Source organism: Gambusia affinis, linkage group LG08 (genome assembly GCF_019740435.1).
Source record: "Gambusia affinis linkage group LG08, SWU_Gaff_1.0, whole genome shotgun sequence".
NCBI classification, from domain to species: Eukaryota; Metazoa; Chordata; class Actinopteri; order Cyprinodontiformes; family Poeciliidae; genus Gambusia; species Gambusia affinis.
Window position 1 is genome coordinate 9,494,332 of NC_057875.1, and position 27,439 is coordinate 9,521,770.

Below are 27,439 nucleotides of genomic sequence, written 5' to 3' on the forward strand. Positions count from 1 at the left end.
TCTCTTTGTCTTCTCACACTGACCAGATCCGTTGCTGTGATATAACAGGCCCTACATGTCAGACAGTTATTGTCTACACACTTGGACAATGAAAAGCACCGTATGAACCCTTTGATCAGCTCTAATGAAATCAGCTTTCCCCTCAATTCAACATCCACTGAGTCCCACTGAAACAAGAGCAACACAGCTTGAATCAGACAACAGAACACAGCTGCGTTGTTGTCAGTCAAAAGGTCACAAAAGTAGATTCTTTCAAAAGTAATTAAAGTTTACATTTTACTAAAGGTTTGTTTAACATACATGCAATAGGTAAAATAGATATTGACAAATAGACACACACACACACACACACACCCGCACACACACAAATAGAATCATATATTTCTCGTATCTGCTGTGAGGAGGAGGCACAGCAGAAAAAAAGATGAGAAACATGAGTCACCACAATGTGATACTGACACAGTCGTGTCACAGACAGCATGCCAGCAGAACTACGGGTGTCTCCGACTCCTCGGTATGGGTGTCATTACTGCCCTCAAAGATAACAGCGATGCAGTTGTTCTAATCTTCAACTTTAGACTTGAAGGATAGCATTTTTGCAAAAACAACAGAACATCAAACTTATTTTTGTATTTTGCCTGAAAGTCCGTTTTCGGGCTGAAGCAGACATAAAGGCTGTACTGACTCCGACCTTGTCTGACCCTGAATGAAGCGCTGCCCTGCCACAGCTTTACAGTAATCGCACAGAGTCTATTAAACAAACAGAAGCATTTACCTTTAAAAGCCTTTCAAGCCAAGCTGAAGAGCAGGCATCCTATTGCACAAGATATTGTTCTCAAAATATGCCAGCTGGAACGATGTGTACCAGTTTAGAGCCAAACTCAACCAACTCCACACAAACGTTGGGAGAACCCTGTAATAGAAATGGTGTATGCCAGTTCTTCCTTCGTCTGCTTACCGTGTGAGTCATTAAAAGCCTTCCAACATGGAGATCCCTGTTATGAAGTCTTTTGCAATATAATTGGTCTTCTTTTAGCTGTATGATATGATAAAACTGAAATATAACACCTTTTAGTGGCACCAGAAGGAGCTTTGTACGAAACTGATTGGTGTGCAAAAAATAAAAATAATTTGGAAGTGTAAAAAAAAAAAGAAAAGAAGAAGAAGAAGAAGAAGCCTATCAGATATTATAGTTTACATGAGACAGTTTCAATCTTAGAGACTGAATGCAAATGTAACAAGTCATGGTTTCCAGATCGGAAAGGTTTTGTTTCACACCATTGCAGTGCTTAAGTCAATTTACTTTATTACAAGGATAGTTTGTAATGTAAAGATAATGTGGAAGCTATTATTATTAATGGTTTCATTATTAACTATAGTAATAATGTCATGTTGCAGTGATTTTGCAGGGGAAGATAACCATGTACTCTTACACTTAAGAGCATTTTACGGTGAACAATTACCTGTAGATGGTTGAAGAAAACTGGATCATGTAGGAAAAAAAACAAAACAATGTTTGGACTGGTAGAAAGCAACAAACCCAATTGGGATTTAAACACGAGACAATGCTAATAACTAGAGTAGTGCAGCTTTATTACAGCTCTATACTAATACTTTGCCCTATTAAGCAATGTGTTATATCATTGTGGAATAACTTTTTAATTTTTAATAAAAAATAAATAAAAAGAGTGATAAAAAGCATTTAATAAATGTTAAAAATTAAAACACTTTCTACTAAACAATTGTTCATGTTTTTTTATGCTCAGAATTTAAAAGCAGCAATTTCTTTAAAAATTGCAGGAGTGTGGATAGTTGTTGTCATTTTAAAGTTGATCATTGTAGAGTATACATAAGTCAGTGTCCATTGTTCTCCAGCAACTGATTTCAATTTTCTCAGTTTCTTTTCACAACAGCTGCTCTTTTTCTCCATATTAAAGTGTGATCTCAAAATATTCTTCAAAGAAAAAAAACACAGCTTCAGGGTAATATGCTGTGCGTGTATTTATTTGAGGTGCAAAAACTGCTAATGAGAGGCATCATGTGTTGTATTGTAGCGAGCTTCTAATCAATATAGCATGTTCAGTTTGACACTTCAGTGCTACGTCTACTTGTTCCACAGTTCCTCAGGAAACGCTGCAGTTTCATTGTACACCTTCTGATCTGCTATCAAGGAATTCAAAGTGCCAGACTCACAGGCAGCTTCATCTGTATTATTATGTGCTACCTTATGATCATTTAAGCCAAATTAAATTGTCAACAATAGACAGTATTTAAAATTTTTTTATTTCTAACAATTAATTACAGTTTAAGGCACCATTGTCTCTAATTGGATGGGTAGAAGATAAGAAGAATAGACAAGAAACATTAGTACTATTGTGGTCTGACCGAATCCCAGGCTGCTGTGTCTACTTTAGGTGGTGATCTCCCTCTGGGATGTGGAGTGCTGTGAGGCAAAGACAACCGGTTCTTATCTTGATCTGCTCAGCCAGGTATGAGAGCTCCTTGCCCAAGGGAGCACCAGTAACGAGCCTCAGCTGCACAGGAGGGAAACAGAATGCAGATTAATTTTCCTTTCCTCTTTACTTGCCGCTGCTTGCTTTAATTACGTCGATTGTCTTCCTCACTGCGTTTTTGCCTTGCCGTCACACAAACGGTTCATTGTCGTGTCTATTTTGAACAAAAAATCAGACAGGGAAAGGGATTACAAAGCGGCAGAGTTGTGAATCAAGCTGAGCAAGGCTCACTCGTTCTGCCTCCTGTTGCAAACTCTGATGCGAGTCCTGCCTGGTCTGTGTGTGCAAACAGCAGGGCACAAACACAAGCGGCTCAGCCAAGTGTGTCAGCCGCATCAGTGTGATTTAGAGTGTGAGAGATAAACAGGTGATACTATGCTTCCAGAGCGATCTGTTACTTTTGGAGCAGCCGCTTATTCTTAAGGATATATGGCCTTTTGAAATAATAAAAGAAAAAGACATCAGAAAGATGGGTGTAAGGATCTGTACAATTCAGTGACAACATATTCCTCATATTGCCATTATTACCTGTCAAGAGAAAATCTAAATACTTATGTTATGACATACTTCTGAAAATCCACTGAAATGGAAAATTCTCATCTGGATATCAACAGAGAGATTTGGAAAGATGTGATAAGTAGCCAGATGTACCCAAACTAAGGGGTTATCTTGGGCCTAATAATAATAATAATAATAATAATAATAATAATAATAATAATAATAATAATAATAATAATAATAATAATAATAATAATAATAATAATAATGGTTGTAATACTAACTTACAAAAATAGATAAATACATAAAAGATGTCTTTTATGGTGCAATTCTGCTCTGAAGGTGCACAGGTGATGTCTCATTACCGTAACTACTGCTAAGGGGTGTTTCATTGTTTTTCATTAGGCTTAATTTCATTCACTCACATCTAGTTCAAAATACAAAAAAAAATCTAACAAATACAAAATAGACATCTCTTCACTAAAAAATTATTGAAGACGGTCTGAAATTTTTTCATTTTCAGTCTCTTTCATCTCACCTGTAGTGTTCAGAAAAGCTATTTGGCAGTGTGTTGTATATATCATTACTAAGACCATTACTTCATTTTAATAACACATTTCTACTGTTAGCTGGTTGTAGATGGCTTAGTTGTATGATAGGTTTTTATAATAAACTCAAATTCCTTTACATAACACAGAATGGCCTAAAGCTGAGGACATCCAGTCTGGTTTCTTTAAAGAAGAAATTGGGTGAGAAAATGTAAAATCCTCACTCTGAAAGTCCTCAATGTTTCACCACTCCTTTCGTATAGCATTCAGGAATAATTACTGACTTGTGTTTGCCCTTTGATACTTGCCAGCTCTTCCCACCTACAAACGCAGCTGAGGAGACCCAGCTGCAACACATATGCTGTCTTACACTTGCCTCATCAAGAAACCCGTGTCTGAACAAACCTCCCATTTACCCACGTCTTATTGTTAAAGCAGAATCACTTGCTCTCATCAGAGTGGAAGCATATACAGTCATTTACACAGCTGATTTGGTTCTTCAATAATTAGTTATTAGGATTGCAAGAAAAAAATATTCAGTGTTCAGTTAACAGGTGGCAAGCATCCAGGTTTACAAGTACGTTCATAAAACCTCGGCTCTATTGTTAGCTGAGTCAATGGGTGAGGACACATTTTGCGGAGGCTAAATTCATCTTGTTTGGTCCTGTCATGTCTGATTGTGCTCATCAACAGGCACCACAAGGACAGACCTGAATGATTTGACGTCACTAGCGACAGCGTACATTGAAACAAACCAAAAAAAAGCCTGCTCCTGCACCTTGTGCCGCAGAGGAGGTGTATTTTGGTCAGAGTGCCTCACATGGTGTCAAATACGTCACAGTCTCAGGGGTGTGAACTATGGAGCAGCGAAGTGAAGTTCTCTAACTCGCTGTCAGAACAGCCACTCATCCGCATTGATGTACCCACATGCTCTGACAGCCTAAAACCTGTGACAGCTCTGAAACAATCAGCGATGAAGTCACAGCACAAAACACTTCTTCACACTGAGAGTTTAAAGTTATGCAAAAAGATACTGCTCTGCATTATACCCAGAACATTTGACTTCAACAGCTGCAGATAAAGTAGAACATAAAAGGATTAAGCTCTTTAGTAATTTGAATACACTCACTCACAAAGGTTCTTTTAAGTTGAAACAACCTAGCTGCATGACATATACAGTGTCTATAAAAAAGCATTCATTCCTTTGTATGTTTTTCCCTTTTTATTACAAATCAATGATCATTCAAATCTTTTTTTCTACAAAATTTCATCAAAACAATCATTATATATATATATATATATATATATATATATATATATATATATATATATATATATATATATATATATATATATATATATATATATATATATATATATAGTAACAGTATATATATTGTTACTCATTCCATGTATATATATAAAACCTGAAAACTGTTTTTTACAGAATAATGTTAAATAATAATACTTAGCATATCAAAGTGATTGCACAAATATTTACTCTGTTATTGCTTGCAAAACTGTTGTGGCTCTCTGTAGCTGTATTCTCTATGTTAGTTCAACATTAGCTTAATATTACATTAAAATAAAAGCACCACTGGATATTAGTTGCCAGTGAGATTTTGTAATTTTAACAATAAGGAATTTACAGAGTAGTCTTTCATTAGATCTCTTGTGAGTTAGCAGGGGCAGTCAATCGATATGGTGGTGTGAACAGAGATGTGACGGTTTCCACTGAAGCATCAATTCTGACTAATTAGTTGTAGAAGCTACTACACAGGATCTAAAACTCTGCATGAACATAATACAAAATAGGTATATATGTACAAAAGAACATGATGTCAAAGACATGAATAGCTTTGCTACAGGATTGATGTTAAAATTCCCAATGTTTGAAACAATAATGTCACGTGTGGATATATCTTGAACACTTGCTTAATGACAGGCCATTAAGGCTGCTTCCTATTCCAGTATCCAATTAAAGGTTTCCCAACAACTCTTATTAAGAGAGTTGTAGAGTTGATAAGCAACCAATTCTGAGGCTTCTGGCCCCTTGGCTTCATTAGGAGGATGTTGAACTAAAGCAGAAAATTCAACACGGTGGACATCAAAGTGCCCATTCTGCAAAATGAGTAACAAACTCCTTATTAGATATGCACCAATCTCCTAGGATACAGCTGACATACACAATGATCACCAAGCAAAACTGTTGGCTGTATAATGCTCTTGAATAATGCTCAACTCAATTACAGCTTGCCAGAAGGGCAGGTGTTGGTCCGCACAGTGAGATGTGAAAGAACAGAAGGAGTGAAGACGGGAAAAGAAGTGCAGAGGAGGAGTGGAACCACCTCAACATCTCAAGTACGAGAAAGTAGCACTTTTCAATATGAGGAAGATGAAAGTAGCTGAAAATGTGTGATACTTCATGGGTTATAATCACGACTGGGTGATGAGGTTAAAAAAATAATACTAGAAGCATATGTGAGGAGTTGGCCAGCTTTTAAGCTGCACTGGAGGCATTTCTTTTCCCCCTCCTAAATCTGAGGGAGGCAAGGAGCAGTCCGGTGCAAAGCTGCAGCAGGGTTCGTGCCAGTTTATTGCTGTCGCAGCCCACACATTCGCTTGATACAATCGCAGAGACACCAAATGCCATGAGAATGTCAAACTCGGTCTTTAAAGAGACAACCACCATGGAGGAAGAAACAACACGGTTTCTTCACAACAGGTGATAAATCCTACTCTGTCTCACAACGCAGGAGAAGGAGGATGGAAAAACAGCAAAAACAGAATATTTGCAGTAAGCAATTCTTCCACAATATTTCTGACTTTTAAACCTATAAATAACTCCATCATTTATGCCATTTAGCCTTGTATGAGACTGAAACACTTCTTCTCTGTCTGACTGTCAGACATGAAGTCACTGGCTAATTAAGCTTTGCACAAAAAGTGGAATCAGGGTAAAACAGGTAAGAAGCTTAAGTGTAAAAAAAAACAACAAAAAAACAAAAACAAAAAACAAATCAACAGTTTTGGGGTGTTATGTGTCAGACTGCTTCTTGGTATCTAGCAGTTTCCCAGCAACCAGTGGAGGCTCCAGGAGGTTGCTGCTCCCAATACACATATTCCCAATAAAACAGCTATTTGCTGTCTTCACAGTTTTCACTTGTTTTTGGGAAGTATTTGAAAATAGAGTCAGTGAAATTTGTCACCTTTGGAGTGAAGACCCTGCAAGCTGTTTTTTGTTGGTTGGTCGAGATTTCTCATGAACAGCTTTTTATACAGTTGAGTAAAAAATAATGCCATTGGGTTTATGAAAAAGGGCTGCACAGTGGCGCAGTTGGTAGAGCTGTTGCCTTGCAGCAAGAAGATCCTGGGCTCAATTCCCGGGGTCTTTCTGCATGGAGTTTGCATGTTCTCCTTGTGCATCCGTGGGTTCTCTCCAGGTTCTCCGGCTTCCTCCCACAGTCCAAAAACATGACTGTCAGGTTAATTGGTCTCTTTAAATTCTCCCTCGGTGTGAGTGTGTGTGTGTGAATGGTTGTGTGTCCTGTCTGTTTCTGTGTTGCCCTGCGACAGACTGGAGACCTGTCCAGGGTGACCCCACCTCTCGCCCATAACGTAGCTGGAGATAGGCACCAACAACCCTCCCGACCCCATTAGGGACAAGGGTGGATGGATGGATGGGTTTACGAAAGTGAGCTAATTCTTATAACAGCATTTATTCATATACTTTCAAATGCACTGGGAACAACATTCTATTCAAAATGAAGAGAAACAGATGTTAAATCCATCCTTCACTCTACATCAAGTGAAGGAAAAGGACTTAGGTTATAAAAAAATAGAAGTGGCTGCGTTTGGTTGCCTAAGCTCAAACATTGATTTTGACATCACCCTTCAATTATTTTGATGGATTAAAACTTATCCATGGTGCCTGATCTTAGATGTATTATTTGTCAAGGTTGACTCAATATGTCTTTTTTCGATATGTAGACTTTTGAAAACTGAGCGCTTGCTTTCTTATTTATTTTTTCTAATTAAAAGGTAAACCAGGAAAGTCCTTCTGACAGAAAGCATCCATCCATTTTAATTTATTTATTTTTCTCCATTTTTTGCAGTGCTAGTGGCTCGTATTTTTGCAACAGTAGGCAGACAGGAAAGAGGGTGAGGAGAGGGGGGAAGACATGCGGCAAAGGTCGTCGGGACCGGGAGTCGAACCCACGACATCCCCATCAAGGACTAAGGCCTCCAAATGTGGGGCGTGCTAACCCCCTGCGCCCCATCCGTCCATTTTTAAAGCTAAGTGAACAGAATCAAATATGTTCAGATACCATATGGTGGGTTTTAACACATTCCTCCATCGCTGATGAAATCACCTCTGATTCTCACCATCCTAAATTAGGTCTGTGAAGCCAGACGTTTAATCAACATGTGAGTTCAAAAATAGATTCTGTGGTATAACATTAGAATAATCAAGTGCAAATTGAAATAGTTCATTATGGTCCTTAGATTGTAATTGTGTTCAGCTAAATGTTGCTTTCACTTGATTTATTCCTAGACCTTGTTATGAAATTGTTGGTCTGTCTGAAAATCCAAAATGTGAAGAACGTTGATAACTTCTCTGTGTCCTTTAGCCAGGTGTATAAATAGTCCTGGAGCTACATCCCAGCCTGATGAGTAAAAATCTCACAATGCAGACAGAAGAAAAGGTTATATTTAGAACGGGAGGAAGGAAGAGCAGCAGCTGCGATGTAAGATATCTGAAAATGGAAAGTGCTCTCTGGGGGTGACAGTGTTTAAATTATTTATTTTACCCTTTAATTTACCTCTGACAACAGCATTGTTGGGCCAAAGATCGCCTCATATGAGGACCCGCTGACGTCTCTGGCTCACGGACCTAATGAACCCGTCTCCAGCTCTGAGCTTTGGCTTTGGCTTAATTCTTGCTCCAAGCCTCTGCAGACAGCAGCTCAGAGCAGAACACATCATAATTTTTAAATCATAAATTAGTTTTTCTTTTAAATTATACATTTTGAATATCTACATACCAAGAAATTGAGGCATCTTTCAAATGTATAGAGGATTACACAGAACAATCAGAATAATTTCAGACAAAGAATATTCTAAATTAATTTCTGAGGGGTAAACAAAGATCACCACAGTCCTGGTCAAAAGTTTGCACATTGTGTGGAAGAATGACATATTTATTTTGGCTTTCAAAGATGTATGTAAGCTATTTATTGAAGCTCTGAATGGATTAGCACTGTCTGAGGTCAATTCTGCCTTGAGAATTTGTTGGGTTCCTTATGTATTATTCGGTTTCCTGGTACAGACAAGAGTTTAAAGTATAACTCATACATTTAAACAGAGCTGAGAACAGATCAGTTTCAGAAGCTCAACATTAGCCAGTAATGCTGCATTTTCGTGGTGAACTTTGTTTACACTGGCTGGCTGCAGATTTTGTAATGTCAAAAAAAATTAGAAGAATTCTTCCATTTTCATACTTTTTACTGTAAAATTCATCAGTAAAACTTATAATAAAACAGCCCCACAGTATGATGCTCCCCCAACCGTGCTTGACAGTTTGTGCAGTGTTCTTCAGTTTGAAAAAAATACCTCTTGTTATTGAGGCTAAATAGCTCAGTATTCGTTCAACCATAGAAAAAATATTTAGAGGGCCTGAGGCTTGACCACTTGAGTAAATACAAGTTTAGTTACTACAAATATTTAGCTTGAAGTTGCTTCTATTTTGCACCACATCTTCTTTGTCAGAGGAAATGTAAAACTGGCTTCATTTTTGGATGGTGACAATGTCAGCCAACAGTTTCTAGTTTATGGCCGGCTTGAGGTTTGGTTATTCCTAGGTTGTTCTTAAACATCTGAATATCTTTTCTTTTATTTCGGGTTTATGGTTTGGATCAAACAGTAGGAGGAGTCTAACTGAAGTATCTTCACAAACTTGCATTAACAGAATTTATAATACATAACAAAAACCCTCCAAAACTACTGAAATAAATCATTAAAATCCCACAGAGTGTTTTTTATGCATGTGATGAGCAAATGTAAACTCATGACAGGAGCTGTACCTATTCTTTGCTTCTACATTTGTGTTTAATGTTTCTTGAATATGGATGGAGAGAGATGTGTCTTTTGACTCAGTGATAATGGTGTGTGCTGTTTCATAAAACCACCTCCATGTGCCTTGTAAACAACACATCCTGAGGGACCGGGGAGCCAATCACAGGTGAAAAATCACGGCAAGCATTGACAACTGGAGGTCCTGAAACATCAGGTGTTTGGATGGGTAATAAACTGATCAGTCCCTGTCAGGGAGGGAAAAATAGCAGGTACAAAGAAAACAAATATGGCACTTGCAAAGATTATCTCCATAAAATTTCATGAAAGCTCTGCTGTCATTGGTGGTATGTTGTGGGTCTGATTTACCTGTTCCTTGCAGTGCTGAGAACATCACTGTTCTCATTAGAAGCTGCCTCTGTGCTGTCTCATAGCAACCTAAAAATAGAAATGTCCATATTAGGCTGTATGGCGGTGATGGCTGCTACAAGTTTTAGCCTCTTTAATTGAACACTGTAAATATACATAGATGTGGAAAAATATGCAGCACCTTTTAAAAGTGTTCACACCTCTAGAGCTGTTTCTTGTTTTGTTTTAAAAGCAGAGCTTCAGGTAATTGCAATGGTATTTTATGTGATTGAGCAATACAAAGCAGAGCATATGGGAGAAGAGATGGATATATGTTTTTAACTTCTTTATTTGAATCCAGCTGCTGGCAGTACTTTGTAAAACCAAAACTGTAAGCCTTTTTGGTATAGGGTCTCCAGCAGCCTCACTGGTCTACAGTAGAGATTGAAATATTTCTTTTTTTGAAAAATGGTTGTCAGATTGACTATGCCCATCTAACCCATAAACATCTACTGGTCTTAACCAGGACATTGCACTGTAAGTTCAGGGTTGTTCTCTAGTTGAGAATTAACATCCGCTCAAGTTTCAAGTGGTTCTGCAACTTATAAAACAGTTTATTTCCAGGAAATGTATGTTGCTGCATCCATCTTCCCGTCAACTGTTTACAGCTTTCCTGCACCTCCTGTAGAAGAGTAACTATAGGATTAGTAAATTTAGGCTGGAATGTGGTGCATTCTATGTCCTAGTGCTTTTTATGCAGCTCAAAAGGTTTCATTTTTGTCTCATCCGATCTTTATTCACATTTACCATGACAAACTACAAACAGCACCCCTTATGAGTTTCCCTCAGCAATGTCTTTCTGCTTCCGACTCCTGCATAAAAGTCAGATTTTTGGAGTGTGGCTGTCCTGTAGTCAGATTCTCTCTCTTGAGCAGTGCAATTTCTGCATCTAATCTCTCTGACTGATGCTCTCTCTATCTGCCAATTTAAAAGCCCAGTAATGACTTGGTAGGTCTGCAGTTATGCCAGTCACTTCTCATTTTGGGTTGAAAAAAAAATGCTCATGCTAACTTAAATGTCTACAACTTTATGCCAGACATGTCTGCAGTTTTCCTTGGTATTTTTGGGTCTGTTTGGTCACTAATGTTCTCTAACAGGCCTCTAAGGCCTACATAGAAAATGTGTATTTACACTGAGATATAATTACACACAGGTGAACTTTACTGGCAAAATAAATGGGAAGGAAAGTAGTTGCACTGGAAATTATTTCTGGGTATCACAATGAAGGGAGCTCTTTTTTTCTTTTTTTTGCCAAAGAAAATGTTGGAGTTAAGCATATCTGATTGAATTAATTTATTTACAGATAATATAAATGGACAGGGTTTTTTTCGGTTTTCTTTTTCTTTTTTTTTTTACCCTAAAAGAACTTATAGGAAGGCTCACAAAGATAGGCAGGTTATCTTTCCTTTAGTAGTAAACAGTGTTATTCCGTCCTTATGTGGTGGAGAAGGGGTAACGTGTTAATTTTGAAGCGCAAATCAACTACTGTTCACTGAACAGATGAATTCATAATTTTGATGTCCAGAAAAGGTTCACTTGTTTTTATCATAAGCTGCCCAAAACGCTTTTCTGCTACTTCCATTATTCAGTGTTCCCTCTACAATCGCAAAGAAATACACGCAGAGCAATCGCAATGTCAATAGGAGGTGGCGCTCGTTTTTGTTTGCTTCCTTTCAGATGTAAAGATCAGGACAGAGGTTTTTCATCAGACGCAGTTTATTTCGGGCGACTCTGACGTCAAGAAACAACACGTTTCATTCAACAAGCAAGAAACTAAGTTATTTTTAACCCTCCGCATCTCCAGGTTGTGATCCCTGAGTGCGCAGTGAAAGGAATACACCCCATTGGACTGATGTAGCGCGCCTCCGTAACAAAAAGCCACACAGCTCGTCATCATGTGCTGATGGTGACAGAGAGGGACGGCGCACTGTAACCTAAACTAGGACGCGTCGATGGGAGCTGCCGCGTCTGGAAAAATAAAGGATACCGCAACAAACTTTGTGTTTTGAATCAATTATTTGCCCCTCCATGTATAATCCCTCTCAGATGGCACCGGACACTTTGTATATGGAGAGACTCTTCTCTGAGCAGGTAAGCGCATGAAGTTTTCTGCAATTTTTCAATTGCAGAAATGATCGCGAATGAAGGTTTGTGAACTTTATGTCCTTGTCTTGCGTCGAGGCGGGGTGACTGGCAAACAAGACTCACATTACATGAAGAAAAAAAAATATATATAAATATATATTCCCCATAAACACAGCTTATTTTTTGCGATATAATTTAGATATAGCCTATTTGCATAATTTAACAGAGGATTATCCAATCAGCTGTTTCAGGTTATAAGAAAGCGCGTCTCTCTTGCCAAGTTCATCACGACGACTCTGACTGGGCCGTCATTTAATGCTGACAGATGTTTGTGATGCTGTTTTTAAATTTAGATATAAAGACGTGACGCTAAATCACAGTCTCTTATACACTATGACTCACTAGAAATAAGATTAATTTAAACATATCATCTGCTTCTGTGTTTTGGTTTTTTTGCATACAGGTTATGATAATACAGGGCAATCTGTTTTACTGATAAAATATCCGTTTTGAATGTTTTTAAATAAAATTACACAACCTTATCATGGATCAGTTGTGTTTGGAACTCTGACAGGTTGTGTCACCTTGTTCTCCTCCTCAGTGCATGGTAAAGCTACATGTTATATAAAATAGGCTTTCGTCTGATTTGTTATTTACCCTAAAGAATACGTCTACTACAACAGATTTGATATTATTAACTTATATTTATGATTTTATTGTTATATCAGACTGCCACCTACTGGTTGTGAAAATGTAGGTAAGCACTAAATAAACAAACTGAGGGACTTTGAAGTGATCCAATTTCCATCATTTTCTTTGGAATTGTTTTGCTTTGTTTCTGCACAAAGATGGTTGTGCTAAACATAAAGAAAGTGCAAACATGCATTTTGAACCAAGCAGATATCATCACCTATATCTGCTTCAGATTACAATTGTTCTCTACCTCATCGCAAATACAACAGATGAAATTTATTTAAAAAAAAAATATATATATATAATTTTTCACTTTTGAGCTATTTAAAGTCACAGAGAAGTACAGGCATGAAATTGGACAGACATTCCTAGAAACGTAAAGAACAAAATCCGACTAAAGGAATCAAGATGTACTTTAAAAACTATAATGATGCTGTTGATTGTGAATATCAGAGGAATTGTGCATCAGTTTAATGGATTCATTTGAATTGTATGTTGACAAATACAGTTATACCTCTGTATGTGAAAAAATCTCAGAACATTCCACAAGCACATGACTTGAATCACAGATATGTCCTGTGATTGTTATTGTATTTGTTCAAAAATGGAAAAATATAAGTCCAATTTTGACACCAAGTGTTTAGTGTAAAAAGGATCAACCCTATTTTCTGTGGCATATGTACCATTTTACTGTATACCATCTTTTACTTCTTTTCCTGCTCCAAAATTACCACCAGCTTTTAGAAGATGACATTTCTTCCCCACAATCTGAATGACACAAACATTCCCAGTCTTTGAGAATGTGAGGTAATTTGCTTTGGCTGTAATTTACGTAAATACACAAAAAAGAATACTAAATTCATACATAGGTTATTTAAATATGAACAAGGTAAGTCAGTGAAATGGACTATTTTAAGCAGATCTGTCTTTACATCTAATTTGATAATTACAGTTAAATGCAACTTTTGATACAGGTGGTGTGACTTATTGCCCAGGGTGGCATAGTCTTTGGGAAGCAGCCAGGACATTAAAAAGTCAGTTACTCCCAACAGGTTTTCTGTTGCTTATTTTGCATATCAGTTTAATAAAGAACAGAGTTGGTATAAAGATATGTGTAACTGTCAGTAGTTAAGTTATGAAGTAGAATTTTTTTTTCCCGCAGCTTCAGATTCAGTTTTGATTAAAGAGCTACTTCATTGTTTTTTAAGGAATCTACATACCATTCTTCTAAGAATCACCACTGATTAAGGGTTAACTCAAATTTGCATACAGCTTGGTCACACAGATATTTTCACAGATAGTCCTGTGAATTATATCTTCTAAATTTGTAAAATGTTGAATGCTGAACTAATTCCACACTTTCTTCAAAGGTCTGTGAGCTGTAAGTTCAACACTGAGAGGACCTGCGACAAGTTGGGGATATGGCAGACATTTTGGAGCTGCGCACAGATGGAAACTCTCTCCTGAAGGCAGTATGGCTCAAACGATTAAGACTCACCAGGCTCCTGTTGGAAGGAGGTGCATACATCAATGAAAGCAATGAACGTGGAGAGACGCCCCTCATGGTGGCATGCATGTCGACACACTCTGACCAGCAAAGTGTGACAAAGTCAAAGCTTGTCAAATATCTGCTGGACAACCAAGCAGACCCAAACATACAGGACAAGACGGGCAGGACAGCCCTAATGCATGCCTGCATCCATAAGGCTGGGCACGAGGTGGTGAATCATCTGCTAAGCAACGGTGCTGATCCCAGTCTGGAGGACAGGAGTGGGGCCTCAGCTCTGGTCTATGCCATCAATGCGGACGACAAGGAGACGTTAAAGTTGCTTTTGGATGCATGCAAAGCTAAAGGAAAGGAAGTAATCATCATCACTACAGACAAGTCACCGTCCGGCACTAAAACTACCAAGCAGTATCTAAATGTGCCGCCATCTCCAGGGTTGATCGAGAGGTCATCTCCAGAATACTGCACCTCTCCCTCTGATGTCAACGTCACCGCATCTTCCACATCTGAGCAAGAGCAACAAAACACAGTCTTCAGTTTCCAGACAAAGCTAAAAACTTCTGTCGCAGCATCAAAGCTCACAAATGGACCCACATCCCCAACTCGCCGGCCAGCAAACCCGAAGCGAGCGCGTTTGCCTCAGCTGAAGCGGCTGCAATCAGAACCCTGGGGCCTGATTGCACCCTCTGTCCTTGCTGCAGCTGCTGCCCATGAGGAGAGTAAGAAAGCCAGCTCTGATGAAGATGTTGTTGCCGGGGTGAATGGACTCTCTCTGAATAAGAGATCCGCTTTGTCCCGGCAGAGCAGCGTGGATGGGAAGGATAGCCTTTTCCCACTGGTCGGGGACCAACCGTGCAAAATGACAACCTCATTATCAGTCCCGCCAACATCTAAGCCATCATACGAAAGATCTCTCGGACAGCACCAGCCGCTGGCTCGCCGCAGTACCGTGCCCACGGAGCAGGAGAACGGCAGCAGCTCTAGCAGTGGACAAGTCAACCTCAGAGACACGTTGCACAGGAGACGTCTGGGAAATGATCACTATGACTCAGACTCGCAGCTGTACTCAGACTCTGCCATGTTAGACTCTCCTAAAGTCCCAGTGGAGCGAAGAAAACTAAACACTTCTCCACTTGCCATGCTTACCAGTTCTAGAGAATCTCTTGACAGCAATGCAAGCACCTCCTCTCCAAGCACGGTGCGAAGGCGTCCACCTGGCCTCCTGGAGAGGAGAGGCTCTGGCACACTACTATTGGACTACATCTCCCACACTAGGCCCGGCCAATTGCCCCCTCTCAATGTTAACCCAAATCCACCCATTCCTGATATTGGGGCCAGTAACAAGCCCTCTTCACCCCTTCTAGCAGGTATTAAATCTATAGCCCCAGTAGCACCAAACACACCAAAGACAGGAGGTCTCAAGTCAAAGAAGAAACTTGTAAGAAGGCACTCTATGCAAGTGGAACAGATGAAACAGCTTTATGATTTTGAGGAGCCTCCACATTAGTTAGGTAAGATGTTAATGCAGCAAATACTGTGGTAGTAGAAACAAAAGCACTCTATAATGGCAGGAAGTACATCCATAGGTTCAGCTGTGTGTACACATGGCTATACAGATGTTGAATAATGTATAATTTAAAACAAATAAATCTACATGAATATATATTGAATCTAAGCAATATAGATAGATTTCTTTCCTGGGTTTCACCCAGATTAAGGATTATCTTTACAACATTCCTAGTATATGTATTACTTTTGAATGTAAGTGTGAATACATTGTACTCTTTTTGCCAAATGGTCTTTAACATGATCATATAATTTATGAGAAACATAGCAAGGTTCATTTTGTAGCCAGCAGGCCACTTGGGTAAACTTTGGAAAGTTTCATGACTCATTTCTCTGGAAAAAAATACAGGAGCGATACACTTCTCTGAGATGTAGCTTTGAATGGGGTGAAACCTGACTGTTTGTAGCAATTTTGTAAAAAGTGCCTTCAAGCAAAAGAAACAAAAAAAGAGAAATGAACAGATATATTTATTATATGAAGGCATTTATGTTCATGAATTTATAAGGATAGTCCTACTGAATTTTTGAAGTGATATTCTGTTAAAGGGATAGTAATTATTTTCTTACCTGAAGATAATAATTCTTTTTGTCTTTATTAAGTACAAATCCAGATTATTAAATTCCTGAGGATGAAGTTAAATGGTAATATCAAGAGAGATCATAGCAAGTGTCATAAAGGAACTCACATCGATAAAATGTCATAGCAATTTTATGCCAGTAATATTTAATCAACTTTTAAGCTGTCATTAAGTTTGCACTGGGCAGTTATTTACAAACATGCTAAAGTTAATTTACAAAAAAAAATTATAATAATAAATCAAAGCTGGAGGTTGTGTGCCGCAAATTACCTTCCTGTGTGAAACACTTACGGCTAACATTTGCGCTGTTTGTGACATTATGGATCAAGGTTTAGTTGACTTAGGATGAATTTTGACTTTATAAAGATTTTGTAAAGATATTTACTGCTCAGCAGAATCTCACTTCAAAAATATTGAACTACCCTTCAGCAATGTCTACATTAGTCATTTGACATAAAGCAAAACAAAGACAAAGAATGAGTGAACATGATATTAATCAACATTATGCCTTATAGGCAAGACAATAGGCTATGATGTTTGACAACATTTTAATGCTCATAAAAAATGTCAACCTTAGCAGTGTTAAAAAAAGAAAGTCTAATGAAAGCTCATGTCTTAAATGTTTTTTCATGTAAAAGCAGATAATATATAAATTCCCAGTCTGCGTAGACACTGGTGAAATGTCATTTAATGACAATTTAAGGATCGTGCAGCTTCCATGTAACTTATCTGTGAAGCAGTGCTACTTTTTAAACAGAGAAAATACAACATAGCTGAATAGATAGTATTTTTGCAAGTAGTTTGTTGTACATTCTAAATAAATGTCTATCAAACATGAATTTCTGTGTTTTGCTTGCGAACTTATTTGTTAAAAGTCACGCTGTTGCTCGCCAGAAAGACTGCCGGTTCATTATTGGGGTGGCTTTGCGATGAGTTTGGTGCCGTGAAGACGACGACAGCCATCGCCACCATCATGTGCGTCACTCTGACTGTGTCAGACCCACCATGGAGGCACTCAGATCCCACAGCTTCTTGGCAACTTCATCATCACGTCCCTGAGGGGCGGTAGCTTTACGGGCACAGTCGCTACAGTAATCAGGGAAGGAATTGGATGTTAAATACATGACTTGATTCACACAAGTACGCATGAGTAAATTAATCATTCGGCAATAAATGAAAACACCTGGCAACCAAGCGGTAATTTACAGGGTCATAAAGTGATATTTGTCCAAGATAATGATGGTTATTCAGTCACGCCTTGGTAAAGAGACATTGTAAATTTAATAAGTAAATATATCATTGACTGCAGGACAGTTCTTTCTTTCCTCACAATCTAAGATCCAGTCAATATTTTCTTTGTGTTTACTCCATTAAGAAGATCATTGAGTTTATTAGATTTATAGACAGTGGGGATCAAAACAAGTTAATGAGGAGTTGGGGCCCTTTTAAATTTGCAAAGAGCAAGATAGAGACAAATACTTAATTACTAAACAGCCATTAATGAACTGCAAGCGTGTTAAGTTTAACTCGTAAAATCAAATGTCTATTTTATAGTAGAAATAGTGGTTATTATACTATATGTTATTACATTTTATTGCATTGCTGAAGTACTTTTACCTCGCTACTGCAACAAGTATCAGTGCAGCTACTGAGCCTTATGCAATATACAAACACAAAGCAGTCAATATACGTGAAGAGGAAAGAAAAATGTTGTTTTTAATAATAAAATTGTGGCATGGAAATGTATTTCCTCCTTTTCACTCAATACTTTGTAGAATCACTTTCCATTGCAAATACAGCACCTTGTCTTTTTACAAGTCTACAAGGTTTTCAATACTTTTCAGTTTAGGTCGTGGGTCTGCAACCTTTACATCCAAAGAGCCATTTTACACTCAATCCAGCTAGAGTTGCAGACTCATGGTTTCAGATGAATGGATGGTCTGCAGTTGTGCCAAGCTCTTTCCACATTATACTCCACTGAACTGTTTCTAGCACACCTTGATTTTTATGAAGCTGTTTGTTCACCGATGTTCTCTAACAAAGCTAAGAAATTCACCAAATGGCTGCATTTATACTGAGACTAAATTACTCACATGTGGACTCTACTTAGTGATAATTTGACCTTTAAAGGGAACTTTAAAGGGACTGGGTTTTATTAAATTTTAGGAGAGTAAAACAAATACCTGGAACACTTATTTCTTTCTTATTATTATTGAAAACAAACAAAAAAACGGTACTACATTGGTTACATAAAATCAGAATAAAACACTTTAAATTTTATGTTAAAAAGTTAACATAATGCGCTTTGAAAAATAATACTTTTCAAAAATGTTACATATCATATGCTATGTCTGCATATGAACTAATTTGGTAAACTGGTATAAAGTTACTGGTATAATTTATGTTCCCTGTTACCACATTAAAATAAGAATTTGAGATTTAGATTAAATAAATGAACTAAATGTTTTAATATGCTAACTTTAGGCTGTAACACCAAAATTAAATAATGTGAAGATTGTTACTAGAGTATCATAAATATCTGATTTGACAAAAACTTCACTAACTTCATAAAGATTAAAACTCAATTTTCTAACTTTTAATGGTGAACTACCAACTTGAAGAAATTAAATGACCAACGAATGATTCATAACTTCATGCACTGTTTTATAATTATAACTAGAATGTCTTTCCTAATAGCATGCTTTACATAAAACAAAAATGCCTATTTCACAAAATATATTCCTCTCCTTTCTTTTTATCCTTAAATGTGCACCAAAAGAGAAAATCAACTTCAGAAATTACTTATTCATTTACAATCAAAGAGGATGAAGTTCAATTTGAAATTGTGTTGCTTTATTTTGAAGTGGGTGCATTAGAAATACTTGTTGATTAAAATATAACATAGGTTATATTAAAATCAAAGAGGATGAGATTATATAAAATTTTAATTAGATTTTCATAAGAGAATGACTTAATATTACCTAAACACAAAATTTTAATTCAGGATTAAAATAAACTTTAAATTTAAATTTAGGATTAAAATTAGTGTAAAACCTACATTTTCATTAACATAAGCAACATAAAATTAAATAATTCATAAATATCATATATTAGGGAGGTCTAAGGATTGAAATGCATGTACTTATTTTGCAGGGAAGAATTTGGGATTCAAATAATTACTTATTTAAACAATTAAAAATATTTCTTAGAAAACAGTTTGGTATTCCGCTGATACTTTACTTCCAAATACATCATTTCAAATTTCTCCTTTTGAAGTTTCCTTAAAGATGACAAAACATATAGAGGATTGTCTCCCTGGCAAGGAGAGGTCGCAGGATACGTTTTCCTACCTAACGGAAGAGACAACAATAAAGGGATGTATAAACGAATGCCAGTAGGTTTTTCATATCTTGTGTATATGTTTTGGTTTCATCATACAGAATAATGTTTCAATGACTGAATGAATACGTAATGTCTTAAAATGTATGGAATATTTTTTTCACTTCTCACCATAAGAAATTGTAGAAATTTCCTTTTATATAATCAGTGGGGATGGAATAAAACTTGACATGTGATTAATAGTAAATATTACATATTTACTTATAATCAAAAGGAGGGAAATTGTGGTGGAAAATTACTACACATTAACATCTGCTGATCATGTTTTATGAAATGCTTGTGAACTCTCACCAAAAGACCTATTTGAGTTGCATGTACAAGGTTCTACAGCTGCATCAGAACCAGACTGTCTCGCCACTTGTTTTGAATTCCTTATCCTTGGTATAAAACTCATGTGTGGTCTCTGCCTGGCACAGCATTTCACCCAGACCTGCTTCATTATTGATTGTCCTACAAGCTCTCTGTATTGTGCATAGAGTGATTTCACCTGGCAGTGCTTGGTGAAATTGTTTTTTTTCCCACAACACCTCAGAAAGGTAAGAAATTGATAAATCACTTTTAAAATGCTATCTTCTTTACTTAGTCTTTTTTTTCTTTACATTGATGTTGATGCACCTACTTCTACAATATCTGCATATTGCGAAAGAGCTTTTCTTATAGGTACTTATCATCCACCTCTGTAATGTGCTTCACCTTTACACATTCTTTAAATGCGTTGCAGATAATTGCTTTGGTTTTCCAGCCCACAGCTTTGCTCTCATCAACTCAGCAAGCAGTTATTTTGTGCAAAGAAAACTCTGCTGCACCCATTGTACCTGGCCTAGAAATCACTGCTTGGATGACAGACAATGTCACCACATTTGATGGTGATCATAAAGCAGCAACCTGAAAAGGCACACTTATCCCTTGGGAGTCAGCAGAGAGGAAAACAGAGTTAAAAGCAACATGAATGCTGAGTGAAATTTATCATGACAAGGCTCCTAATTCTTAATGAAGGCTATTGTTGCTGTTTGCTTTGCTTGATTAAAAGCACTGCTGATCCGGACATTAGGCAGATTGAAAACATTATAACCTATCAAATTCTAAAGCAAGTACTTTTTTAGAGATATTAGTAAATTTATTTTAGGTTTTACTGAATTTTCAATAAATTTAACATGCAACTAAACCTAAAATAAAAGACAGCCACAAGGTGATATTTTGTGAAATAACGTGCCGACGTAAAGTTGTAGCAATCATTTACAAAAATAACATATTTAGCTATTTTATTCTCATTTTAGATTTATTTTTTTATCAAAATGGACTAGTTTATGCTCCCAATTAGGGTTTGTGATCCAAGAAAATAACATTTAATACCTAGATAAACAATTACTAGAAAATGTACAAGTATAACACCTAAAAACACATATCCAGATCAAATTTTTAATGTCAGATCCTAATAATCCAGATCGCACTTACTTTTCAGACGACACAAAAAGCACCACTAATAGCATAAAATAAGATCAGTCAGTTAGCAAAATCAGTTTGGTTCTGATGCTTTGTTTAATTCACATTTGATAAAGCTCCATTAAATCAGGTGATGCAATATTGATACTGACAGTTGAATTAAAGATGATGAGTGACTGACCTGTAGTACAATCCACTCTCATTTTCCAGGCTTTTCTCCACTGCACAGTAGATAGTGGTTTGTGCGCCCTCTGTGGGATTCTTAATGAAGAAGCTGAATGGTTTGTATAACACTTTCTTCCACAGGGGTATGGTGGGCCAGAAGTGTCGGCCAAGCTCAGTGCGAATAACTCCAGGGTGGAGGCTGTACGTTGTTACTCCAGTACCTAAATAAAGACACCATATAAAACATGACAACCTAAATATATTTTTTCTTGTAAAGAAGCCTGAAAAAAAACTTTAAATCAATCTTAAATTACATATTTTATGCCTCACACCCATAACTACTATTCAGAGGGGGAACAAAAGATTTTGGTGAAATAAGGGACCACAAATAAATGTTAATGAAATATTTGTGTCGTTTTTTTTTTTTTAAGTTAGTATTACATGACTTCCCTGGGGTTAAAATTAAAATATGGTACATACAAAGGCCAATTTCTCAGAATGTAATTTAGTTATTTATTTTACAAATAAAGGGGCAAATTAAGTACAGAAAGCATTTCCAGAAACCAGGCTATTGTCCTGGGGCCATTATTGACTCCCTCTTTTTCCACTGTAGTGCCAGTATCCATGTAAAAACTGATTAAGAAGTTACAACATTTATATGGAATTTTATGGAGGGATGAGCTTTTCACATTTGGTTATTTTTTTATTCATTATAAGTCAATCAAATCAGTTTAAAAGACTACAGTTAATTTTCTGCTGCCATAAATGTAATAAAACACATTTCAAATCACTCATGTTTGTTTACAGCCGAGGAAAGATGGAGTAAATCCTTCAATGCTCCAGGGTTTTAAACAGTTTATGTTCTGAGGCACAAATGAAAACATCCACATCCTCTTCGGAATCCTTTATAGATTTTAAGTTAAGAGACTTTAGAGTGTGCTGCGACTGCTATTGCTCTTTGTGATGTGGATAATAGTTAGTTGGACTGTGTCTCTCAGGGTTTTATTTATTTAACAGCTATTAATGTAAATATTGTTAAGTTTTTAAATTCTGTTAAATTATCACAAGCTAGATCCATGGACTTTTAATCCAGATGCCAGCACTTCCTCCGCCTCTCCCGTTACTGTACTACTGCTTCTGTGTCCCCTGCTACAACTAATGTACCCAATACTACTGCTGTTTCCTATGCAGTTAAATCCAGCGTTTTAGTTGGAACTTTATACCACGGAATAAATGGTAAAAGCAAAGGCGAAATATTTATTTGATTTATGTTGTCATACTGATGGTCTTTTATGGGCAGGTCTGTCTATGTGGTATGCTGATGTATTTGCCTTGCATCCTCTCTCTCCCCTCAGTTTGTCTAAAAATGTATCATCAATACCAAAAGTTTTCACTTTTTTTCATTTTCATTTATTCATTAGATTGTTTTAATCTCATTTTCTGTGGTGTGAATTTGCCGCTGTTGAGTCCTTTTCCTCTTTTGTTTTCTTTTTTTATGTGTTTTATTTGTGAACTCTCTTCAAAGCACACAAATAACAAAAAGGAAGAGACACTGACAAATGAAAATGGGACCACTATAAGTTCCATGGGAACATTGTAGGTCTCATTTGAAATGCAGCTTAGCAGTTTATGTTTTTTATTGAAAAAACTGACAGTACAATGGATGCTCTTTGATGCAATTGGCCAATCACATCAAAGAGCAGCTTAATAAATGATAATGAAAATAATGTAGCATTTTTTGCTACTTTATAGAGAAAATAAAATTTGGATTTATAGTGAGACGATATTACAGCAAACAAGAATTTATTTTAGAGCTTTTAAACCATCTTTACAATATATGATGATATCTGTATGCTAGAATAATAATCTGAAAATATATTATTGTTAAAGTAAGTCGAAAAAGAGCTTAGTACCTTGTAACCTTTTACTCAGTTCCCTTGTAAAGAGGACATTGGCGAGTTTACTTTGAGAGTAACTTCTCCAAGGATTATAGTTTTTCTCTTGATTTATGTCATCAAAGTTGATTTGACCTGTGAAATAAAGACAGGACATTGTTATTTAAAGAACTGCAAAGATGTAAAACATCAAAGAACCATTGAAAGATTTCACAGCATAGCATCTAGGAGAAAAGAACTACACCTCTTTCATGTGCTAAACTGGAAACATTGACAATGCGGCTTGGTGCTGACTGCTTTAGGAGATCCAAAAGGCAGTTTGTTAGAAGGAAATGGCCAAGATGATTCACACCAAACTGCATATCAAACCCATCTTCAGTTTTCCATTGTGGGCAGCACATAACCCCTAAAGATAAGAACATCGGTTTATTTACTTAACCACAGAAACGTCTGACAGCTGTTGAACACAAAACACTCCTGATCAAGAGTCAGGTTTGAGTCATTAGCCACCTGCATTATTGATGAGAACATCCAGATGCTTTTCACTTGCTGAGATGTCTTTTGCAAACAGACGCACCGACTGCAGGGAAGCCAAGTCCAACTTTTTGACAACAACGTTGTTATTTCCACTCTTCTTTTTAACGTCCTCTGCAGCATTGTTAGCTCTGTCCATGTCTCTGCAGGCCAGGATTACCCTCGCACCTGTTACACAAAAGCACAAGCCGTAATATTAAACAGAACTGTGTATTTCTCACTATATTTAACACCAAGGTAAAATATTGACCTCTTCTGGCCAGGTCAATGGCGGTCTCTTTGCCAATTCCAGTGTTGGCTCCGGTGATCAGGACGGTCTTTCCATCTAAGCGGGCTTTGCTGCGACACACACCGCCGGCCATCCATTTCTTAAATCCAAACACACCCACGCCTGTAGAAAAAAATGTCCAAATAGTTACCAAAATAAATCTAAAAACTATTTCATCCTTTAGTACTTCCTTCAAAATTAGATATGTACATAATTAAGATTACTAAGTCGTTTTTTTTTTTTAGAAAACCTAGATGATGATGATGCCATGTAATGGTATGCTTCTAATACAATTTCCAGACACCTAAAGGTGTCATGTTTATCTTTGAAAAGCATGAACAAAATGTCGATGTCAACTGCAAAACAAAAGAAAACGCAAAATAAGATACCAAGTGAAACTGATAAGTGTCATCGTCTGCAGTGAATTGAGGCTTGTACTGTCATGGGCTCAAAGGCTACTCAAAAAAGATCAAGCCATTTCCCCGGAAGCAAAGCCAGCTTACAGTTTACAAATGCAGACCGGGGCTTAGTTATGACAACAAGTCCTCTGATCTGATGAAAAAACTGAACACTTTGACCATAATGACTATTCTTACATTTGGAGGAAAAAAGTGAAAATTTTAAAGCCTGAAAAGAAAATAGTAACTGAGAAATACAAGGGTGGCAGCAATATTAACAAGTAACTGGCTTGTTAAAGAAAAGATTTAAAAAACTAATAATAATAAAAATATCCCCAGAAATTAATTGTTTCATCCAAACAGAGAGTGTCCAAAAATTATACCCCAAATTATCTCTGAATTAATGTTCTGAATTTAAACCTAGATGGCACAACATACAGGCACAACAAACCTGCATTTCATCAAAGTCTTGTTCCATCTTTTCATACGAAAATTTATTATTTTGCGTTTTGAGCTCTTGGTTAAACTCAAATGACTTGGGGCAATTTCTTTGACTAAGAAAAATAAGTCAGCTTGCATTTTCAAGGAAAACTAACCAAGAGCAAGCTTTCTGAACTGCTGTTTTAAAGACTGAGTCGGTATTATTAGATTTTTTTGTGTGCCCAGGGTTTTTTAAAATATTTAGAATTTTCCTCCTGGATACATTTTGTAGTAAAATGTTTCTTGTCTCATCTCTAGTTAGTGAGAAAACCAGAAGTAGTAGATACTAAACTACATTAAGGTCCACAACTTTAACAGTTTTAAGCGCCAAGCCTTGCCAGTAATGTTTATGTTTCTGTATGTGGCAGACAAGAACTGCACTACACAAATGAGGATACAAAAATGGAGATAATAAGAAAACTAATGACAGGAGTGACAGTGTAGACATACAGTAAAAACCCAGAGAGAAGTGTAGAAAGAGATATTGCAGTAGATAAAGTATGTCATGGGTAGATGCCAGGGTAGGAGATGCTCTCTGAAGAGCTGGGTTTTTAAAGAGTTTTTGAAGACAGTGAGACAGTGGAGACCCCTGTTTTGCTCAGTTGGACATTCCACCATCGTAAAACGGCACCTGAAAAGATCACAATTATAAACAATGACAGAATGGTAAGCAACTAGCCTACTGTATTGCCCAACATTAGTGATTACATAAATTATTTATGTAAAATGCCTCAGTATCTTCTTGTTCAAGTAATAAGCCAATTACAAAACCATAAGTAACAAAACCTAAACAACATCCCTGACAGGTCTGACTAAGTACGCACCATTTTTCAGCCGGTACACAGTTTAGTGTACTGTGAGGGTGGAGTATGTTGAATTTGGTTTTCCTGCACTGAATGCAGGAAAACCAAACTACAACTCTATTGATATAAGCATACAAAGATTGTCTATATTTTGTTTTAAAATCATTTGAGTCAGTATCTAACTCTGCAACATGTGTAAAACACGCGATCTCTGGAAATTTATGTTTACGTTTCGCACATTTATAGTCAACGAATTAATCATATAGTGAGCATAATGCTGTACTAGGTCTCTCATCTAAGGCAAAGTGTTTGTTGTCGTTCATAAAAACTCCATAATAACCGCTCGTGTCACTGGCCGACTCGCGCGCCGGCTGACTGTCAAGGAACGCATCAACTGTTAAAAGACGTCCTCGAAGTGTAGATAGTAATTTTTTGTTAACCTGGTGTGCCATGTTTCCATCCATCAGATAATTATTATGAGATAATAAATATATAAATGAAAAAATCGAATACAGTTAAACTCTGCAAGCTTCGGAAATTCGTTTATTTCAATAAATGTATTTTTTGGGCAGAGCCAAGTTACTAAAACATTACAGAAGCGACACACGACTTAATATTATTCAGAAGTAAGTGGTTTATTTAAAACAATTTTAAAATAAAGACTCTGGACGCCAGTACGTTACCTGTAAGTGTGACCACAGCGATAGTTTTAGGGTACTGTAGCAAAAATGACCTTGTAGCGGTGATGGCCTCCATTGCTTTACTATCGCTGTACTCCAATGGATGGATAAAGAATAGCAGGCTCTGTTCAAGTCTGTTCAGCAAACCAGCACCAGAAGAACAAGCTAAACAACTTGTTACAAAAAAGCTCGTCTGCCACCCACAGATACGTAACACACAGAGGAAGTACCGCCCACTGCCAAAATAAAAAGGAAGCTCATTGGCTCTCCATGTCAAAGCGCCTGAAAAACAACGATAGAGTAAGTTTTATGAGGATATATAAAAAAGTTGATCTGTTGTTGAGTCTTAATCGTCGTGTTAGGTCTATGTATAGGGGTCATTGTGCCTGATCCATGTATGATGTACAATAATATTCATAATGCCGTTTTTTAATGTGTTTGTTTGTTTACAATATCACAAGAACTGTCTAAGTTTGTGGACAAACTACGTAAAATCCAAAATTTGTTCATTCGTTATTGAAATGTAACTGAGGGTTATGCTATAGAGAGGCAGATGTCCGATTCATTTATGCCATTCAATTATGTACACGATTTTTTTTTTTTTTTTTTTTTTTTTTGCATAATTTGCTCTTGCTTTGTTATATGCAATAACTTCAGAGTCTAGGTATTAGTTTTTACTACTCTACTATTCTTCCAACAGCCTGTTTCACAAATTTACCACTAACTTGTAATGTTGCAATCAACATTTTCCCCACTAAGCAAATGACTATATAAAACAAATAAACTAAAACATTAAAACATGTTAATAAAAAAGCTTTAATGGCCGTTTATATTATAGTAAAACCATATTTCAGCAACATTTTTCCATGAATAGTAGCCATAAGATATACCTAAAAATAAATAAAT

At 36.8% G+C, this 27,439-nt stretch overlaps 2 protein-coding genes across 3 annotated transcripts; one reads left to right on the plus strand and one right to left on the minus strand.

Annotated features, from left to right (window-relative positions):
- Positions 1-11,933: 11,933 nt before the first annotated feature.
- Positions 11,934-17,307, plus strand: ankrd34c (ankyrin repeat domain 34C). The gene is made up of 2 exons (XM_044125043.1): positions 11,934-12,130; positions 14,188-17,307. Exon 2 carries the CDS (start codon positions 14,239-14,241, stop codon positions 15,829-15,831), a length of 1,593 nt encoding a protein of 530 aa, XP_043980978.1. The 5' UTR covers positions 11,934-12,130; positions 14,188-14,238; the 3' UTR covers positions 15,832-17,307.
- LOC122835747 (retinol dehydrogenase 11-like) lies at positions 16,356-26,766 on the minus strand. Of its 2 annotated transcripts, none has more exons than XM_044125044.1 (7): positions 26,537-26,766; positions 24,155-24,295; positions 23,881-24,072; positions 23,615-23,776; positions 23,389-23,505; positions 21,492-21,696; positions 16,356-17,554 (listed from the first exon to the last, which is right to left on the minus strand). In XM_044125044.1, the coding sequence occupies exons 1-7, from the start codon at positions 26,607-26,609 to the stop codon at positions 17,449-17,451; spliced, it is 996 nt and encodes a 331-aa protein (XP_043980979.1). In that variant the 5' UTR covers positions 26,610-26,766; the 3' UTR covers positions 16,356-17,448. The 2 variants fall into 2 exon arrangements, with proteins under 2 accessions (XP_043980979.1, XP_043980980.1); XM_044125045.1 differs by lacking the exon at positions 26,537-26,766 and adding an exon at positions 25,501-25,663.
- Positions 26,767-27,439: the final 673 nt, after the last annotated feature.